The following is a 6,825-nucleotide window of genomic DNA, read 5'->3' as shown; positions in this document are numbered from 1 at the left end:
CAATTATTTTGTTACAATATTAAGTTAATCATTAGTGTACTCATATTCTCAAAATACAGTATGATATTGAAATTTTAGTTGGTATTATATATTTTTAAAACTATTCTCCAAAGCAACCGATCAAGTACAGAGAGAGAGAGAGAGAGAGAGAGAGAGAGAGAGAGAGAGAGAGAGAGAGAGAGAGAGAGACGTATTCAATTCGATTTTTGACTGAAATCAGTTTATGAGACAGACAAATGTGACAACCTCACCGTTTACCAGCTCGCCCCATCTCCCCCATATCAGATCATGCGCACCATGAACTAAATATAAAGCAAATCTATACATATAAACAGCTTGGAACGTAATCCATTTTATGTGCTAAATCTCACTTATTTCTGCCAGATGAGGGCGCCGTGTTTGATCTTATTTTTTTCTTGGTTCAACATTAACCCACTGCAGATCCATATAGGACACGACAGACACGGATATACCTCATCTATGTCCACTAACTCCCTATTTTCCTATTACATATTCATAATCTAAAGGTTTAATCATAAGTGTTTCCAATTTCGGAGCATATGTACGGCATCAAATCAATTAAACACATGCATGAGCACAAATCAATGTTCAGGTTATTGGAAAGACATAAGAAGTCGATAAAACGGCGCACCTGTTGTCTATCAAGAATGAATCACCATCCCTGGCGAACTGTCAAACTATAAAGATTTATTGATGTGCGCGCAACAGCTCAAACTACTGTGGGTGATTTTGCCGCAGTTTCTGAATATGCGCTGCCACGCAATCTTAAAATTGTGAAATAAAGAAAATAAAGAATCCCACGCGTTAAATCCTTCTGCTGCTGCCAGGCAACCGGGCGCATACAAACTAGCCGTGATCCAACTAAAGATTACGCGTCACCATTTCCAGAGATCCCTTAACGAATGACTCCCTTAACAAATGACACACGAGAAAGAGAGCTCTATAATGCTCACTATTGAGTGTTTCAGAGATATTTGAAGTTAAATGATGTCCTTCAATATTTTCGACCTGTCAATCGCCCTCCCTTCTCTCGCTCTCTCTATCTTTCTAACACAAACGCACGCGCATGCGAGTAATATAAATATTGTAAAATAAAGAAAAAAATAATAAAATAAAATACACAAAAAATGCGCGCTAAATCCTCTTGCGCTGCTGTCAGGAAATCTGTTACGCGCGCACGAACTGGCCGGGATCCAACTAAAGATTACGCGTCACCATTTCCAGCGATACCTCAACTAAAGACACCAGCAGAGCGCGTTATAATGCTCACGAGTGAGTGTTTAAGGGGTGTCTGAAGTTGAATTTTGTTCCTTAATATTTTCGCCCTGTTAACCCCCACCTCCTCCTCCCCTTGCGCGCTTTCCACGCTCTCTGCCTTTCTCTCTCCCTGTCCCTCTCTCTCTGCATCTCTGCATTTTCTCTCCTCCCGCTTCACCGTGTGGGAAGCTCAATGCAGCAACAAAACCAACATACTTAGAAGAAGACGAGGTGGAATAGTTGGTTTATAAGACTGGTCTCATTATTCGGATGAGGACTGCACCAACAATACTTATTTTGACGATGTGGTGCAGGGTGGAATCTCTTTTTCGAGCGTATTTTACTCATCTGAATTATTAATTTCCTCGTCGGTCTGACATCAGAGCTCGTAGTTTATTTTCCTATTATCTCGCAACTTGCATAATCCCAAGAAACGGCAGGAATCAACTGGAGTCTATTTCCGATTTTCAGTAATCGGGTTGAGCCGCGACGCGCGATGGATTGTTGCGATTAATTTATTAAGATCTGTATCAGTTGTTGTTGTTTTTTTGTTTTTTTGTTTGTTTTGTTGCTTTTTTATTCCGGAACTGTTGAGCGAACTATCCGTTCAAATTGGGTCGAAACTGATGCTCAGTTCTTTCAACGGAAGAATGTTGGACTTGTTTTGCATCCAAATTCACCACTTGCTATTTCACCATTTTCATTTTGGTTTCGAAACGAATTCGTTTTTCAGCGCAAATACGCAGCGCCGTGTTTGAGATGTCTCAAAAGAGCTCAGTAACCTTGGGCTTTTATGACACAATATATGTTTTGTACAAGTGGAGCCTGACCAGAGAGGCTGAGACTGAAATCTGAACCTGACTGAATGGGAATAGTCTCACTCTTGGCGCTCCCAAATGTCCGGTGTTATCTGAAAAGGAGGAGATATTAACATTGCCGGTGAGTGTTGAATTCTTATGTTTTTATATATTCAGTTATTTGTCGGCAAAGCTTGATAATCCAAAGTGCATGGTCTCTTTGTACTGTATTTTAAATTACGTTTTTGTGAAGGTGATAATACTGTCTTCTGTATGCGTTGGAAAGAGACTTTTCTCCCCCTCCTCGATTCACTGAAACGCAAGAATTACGCTGATGCATACATTCATTGCGGTGTTAGTCACACTGTGTCAGTGTATTACAATTATTTTTATTTTTTTTTTGTAAATAATGGTGCTTGTAAATACAGATGGATTCATTTTCAGTGTAGGCTCAGATGTAATGTTTGGATCCAAGAGGCACATAACAGGTTTTTCCAAGTTCTTTGTGTGCGCAGAGGGCTTTTTAAACACCCCTGCTGTGAAGATCTTGGCATTAGCTGTGTGACTCAATGGGAAAAAGGCATGTGTTTTGATTGTTTGTTTGTTTTTCCCCCCTCTAAGGTTACTAAATGGTTTACTGGGGGATTTGTAAAAGGCAAAATGCTGCTGCTTGTTCTGTTGGCCTTTTCCATATCGGGTTCATTTTGTGACTCGGATTCGGACCTCAGAGCTGAGACCTGCAGCGCTTGCTCCTGCATGTCCATCGAGAACGTCCTCTATGTGAACTGTGAGAAAATAACTGTGTACAGACCTACACAGCTGCAGCCGCCAGTGTCCAGCCTCTACCATTTGAATTTCCAGAACAACCTTTTGTACATCCTTTACCCCAATTCTTTTGTGAATTTCACACACGCAGTCTCACTCCATCTGGGGAACAACAAACTCCAGAACATTGAGGGAGGGGCCTTTTTGGGGCTTAGTGCATTAAAACAGTTGCACTTAAATAACAATGAGTTGAAAGAGCTCCGTGCTGACACTTTCCGAGGGATCGAGAACTTGGAATACCTCCAGGCTGACTACAATTTAATCAAGTTCATTGAGAAAGGAGCCTTCAACAAATTACACAAACTGAAGGTTCTCATTTTAAATGACAATCTGATTCAAAGCCTACCTGAGAACATTTTCCGATTCGCTTCCCTTACTCACTTGGACATAAGAGGGAATAGGATACAGAAGCTTCCCTATCTCGGAGTTCTGGAGCACATCGGGCGGATAGTGGAATTGCAGTTGGATGACAACCCGTGGAATTGCACTTGTGATTTGTTACCTTTGAAAGCCTGGTTGGAGAATATGCCCTATAACATTTTTATCGGAGAGGCTATTTGCGAGACCCCTAGTGACCTGTACGGCCGTCTCTTAAAGGAGACTAATAAGCAGGAGCTGTGCCCCATGGGGACAGGCAGTGACTTTGATGTACGGATGCCACCCTCCCAGCCCGAGGGTGGGCTAACCATGTCCAACGTGGCACCTTCAACCATAGCACCTTTAGTAACCAAAGCACCCAAAACTACCAATCCCTCCAAAATATACGGCAATGGGATTGTCGCTGGCAACCCAGCTGGTAAAAATGGCCAAATTGTGTCCTATCAAACTCGAATCCCTCCCCTCTCCTGCCCCCAGCCCTGCACATGCAAAGCTCACCCTTCTGACTTTGGCATTAGTGTCAGCTGTCAAGAAAGAAACATTCAGAGTCTAGCAGATCTTGTACCTAAACCGCCAAATGCCAAGAAATTGCACCTTAGTGGCAATTACATCCGAGATATCAGTCCCACAGACTTCCAAGGTTTTGAGGGTTTAGATTTATTACATTTGGGCAGCAATCAAATATCCACCGTCCAGAAAGGTGTGTTCGCAAATCTTACCAACCTCCGTAGGCTGTACCTAAATGGAAATCAGCTGGAGCAGCTGCACCCTGAAATGTTTCTTGGGCTAAGTAACCTCCAGTATCTCTATTTGGAGTACAATGCCATTAAGGAGGTGTTAGCAGGGACATTTGACTCCATGCCAAATTTGCAGCTCTTGTACCTGAATAACAATGTGCTCAGAAGCCTGCCTGCGTACATCTTTGCAGGCATTTCTCTTGCCAGACTGAATCTAAAGAACAACCACTTCATGACTCTGCCTGTGAGCGGCGTCCTAGACCAGCTCAAATCTCTCACTCAGATAGACCTGGATGGCAACCCTTGGGAATGCTCCTGCGATTTAGTGGCTTTGAAACTCTGGCTCGAGAAGCTGAACGAAGGGGTCGCTGCCAAAGGGGTCAAGTGTGCGTCTCCAGTGCAATTCTCCAACACTGAGCTGAGGGAGCTGAAAAATGAGATCATGTGCTCAAAGCTCATAGCCAGGCCTCCTTTCATCCTGACCAGCGCCACCCCTGTCCTCACATCGCTGTCACCTGCCGGAGTTGGCAAGGCACCCCCCAGCGGTCCTGTGCCCTTGTCTATTATGATATTGAGCATACTGGTAGTTCTGATCCTCACTGTCTTTGTGGCCTTCTGCCTGCTGGTCTTTGTGTTGAGACGGAACAAAAAGCCAGCGGGAAGACAGGAGGGACTCGGCAACCAGGAGTGCGGCTCCATGCCTCTCCACATCCGGAGGCACAATCACAAATCCAACAAGAAGGATGACCTGGGAGGAGAGACTTTCATCCCGCAGACCATCGAGCACATGAGCAAAGCTCACACGTGTGGAATTAGAGACTCAGAGTCGGGCTTCAAATTTGTAGACTCAGAGAGACAGAAAATGATGTTACACAACAGCGCCGACAAAGACAAGGACTCTCTACCCCTGGACCCCAGGAAGAGATTAAGCACCATTGACGAGCTGGACGAGTTCATACCAGGGCGCGACAGCATGTTCCTCCACAACTACTTGGAGAGCAAAAAGGATTTCAACAGTATAGGGGTGAGTGGCTTTGAGATCCGTTACCCCGAGAAACCACATGACAAAAAAATGAAAAAATCATTGATAGGGGGCAACCACAGTAAGATAGTGATTGAGCAGCGTAAAAGTGATTATTATGAACTAAAGGCAAAAATGGGGACCCCAGACTACCTTCAAGTACTAGAGGAACAGACAGCCCTCAGTAAATTCTAGAACATCATCTCCACCTGCCCTGTAATGACAAAAGTGCCTTAAGACAAATCTTAATGACCAATGGAATACCGGACACGTTTCATTACACAAAACGTAACTCCCCTAGAATCAGTGGCTGTATTAAAATTACATACCATTTTTATGTTTGTGATGCCATTAAGAGTTAAGAATCACATCAGTCAGTATCCTTAAAAAAAAAAAACAACAACAAAAAAAACATGCGTAGTTTGCTGCTATTGATATGAATTCCATCAAATTCAACTGAACTTTGTTTTGACCAAATGAATGGGTCATGAAACAGTGTTGAGTGTACTTCATATTGACCCTTCTTCATTGTGTTTGGTTGGAAGTATTTTTAGGCATCTTGGGATGGCAAATTCAAATGGAGTGGAAGAAATGGAAGTTGGCACATGCTTGAAAGTGGTGGAATACCCCAGACTCCCCTCTCTTGGATTATATTTTGCCACTTATGGGGACTTGAAACTCTTGGATTTGATTATATCTGAAGGTACTGGCAGCCAACATCCGTACATTTTGGATTATTCCAATTACCTGTAAAGAGCCATTTGATATTGTTCTACTGAAACGTGATTCTTCTTGAAGTGTTTGGTTATGGCACATGACAGGACATTCATGAACTCGAGAGAAACTAAACAGTTGCTTGCCATGTAAGCGTATCTGGATTTATTTTGTAAGTCAACATTATTTGTATTTGTGGAGCAGTTGTGTAAATCACAACAGTCGACAATTAAATTCAACAGTCTCATCATGAAGAAAAAGTATATATATAAATATTGGATTCAAGAAAAATACGGAAAATCAAAAAAAAGAAAAAAAAACATTGATGACCACTGTCACCTGTCAATTCGTAGTTTAACTTCATATTTAATTTATTTTTCTATGCAGAATTATTTAAAGACTATTGGTACTATTTAACAATTTCAAGGGACATTTTGAATGCTCTAAGTGATACAGGCGAGCTCTCTTATTTCGAGCTCTGAATCTAAAATTCTGTTCTGACCTGAATTACATTCTGAATTCTGCTGGTGGCTGATCGACAAAGGCATACATATGACGGTGATGCCATTTTCACTGTCACGCTGCACGAGGTGAGGCCTCCTAGCGTATCACGTCTAACAGTTTGCTTATTCTTATATCCCAGAGCAACTTGTAAAAGGTTTCTTATTAACAATATGCAACCAAATAAGTGTGCATTAACGTGATATGATTCTGGATAGTACAAATGCATTGTGGGAATGAAGTACTAATTGGCTGTAATTTACTAGACTTGTGGAGAGGATTGTGTTCTTTCGACACAACTGTGAGACTTAACTCGCCTTATGAAAAGGCTGCAGATTTGGTCAGAATCATATCACTTTTCATGTGCAATATTATTACGCTCAATCATTTTAGCTTGAAATCTTGATTTTGTTTTCTGTTCAAATTAATATTACAGAAAGAGAGAGCTTAAGTTTTTTTAAAGAAAAGGCTTAATTTAATTCAGTCTTTATTTAAAATATTAAGTTAATGATTGTTTAAAATAGAATGTACCATGAGAGATAAAAAATAAATACAATTTTATATCAGTCATGAG

The 6,825-nt window shown here is 41.6% G+C and overlaps 1 protein-coding gene across 2 annotated transcripts; it reads left to right on the top strand.

The window, feature by feature from the left end:
• Positions 1–2,699: 2,699 nt before the first annotated feature.
• On the top strand, positions 2,700–6,046 carry LOC306883034 (SLIT and NTRK-like protein 4; the record flags this gene model as incomplete). Of its 2 annotated transcripts, XM_079438090.1 has the most annotated exons (2): positions 2,736–5,039; positions 5,582–6,046. In XM_079438090.1, the coding sequence occupies 2 exons, from the start codon at positions 2,736–2,738 to the stop codon at positions 5,588–5,590; spliced, it is 2,313 nt and encodes a 770-aa protein (XP_079294216.1). The 2 variants fall into 2 exon arrangements, with proteins under 2 accessions (XP_079294217.1, XP_079294216.1); XM_079438091.1 differs by lacking the exon at positions 5,582–6,046 and having other exon boundaries at positions 2,700–5,231.
• Positions 6,047–6,825: the final 779 nt, after the last annotated feature.

The sequence above is a fragment of the Barbus barbus genome (assembly GCF_936440315.1).
Source record: "Barbus barbus genome assembly, chromosome: 17".
Lineage (NCBI taxonomy): Eukaryota > Metazoa > Chordata > Actinopteri > Cypriniformes > Cyprinidae > Barbus > Barbus barbus.
Note: the sequence above shows the minus strand (reverse complement) of the source record. Positions and strands in the feature narration are given on the sequence as shown.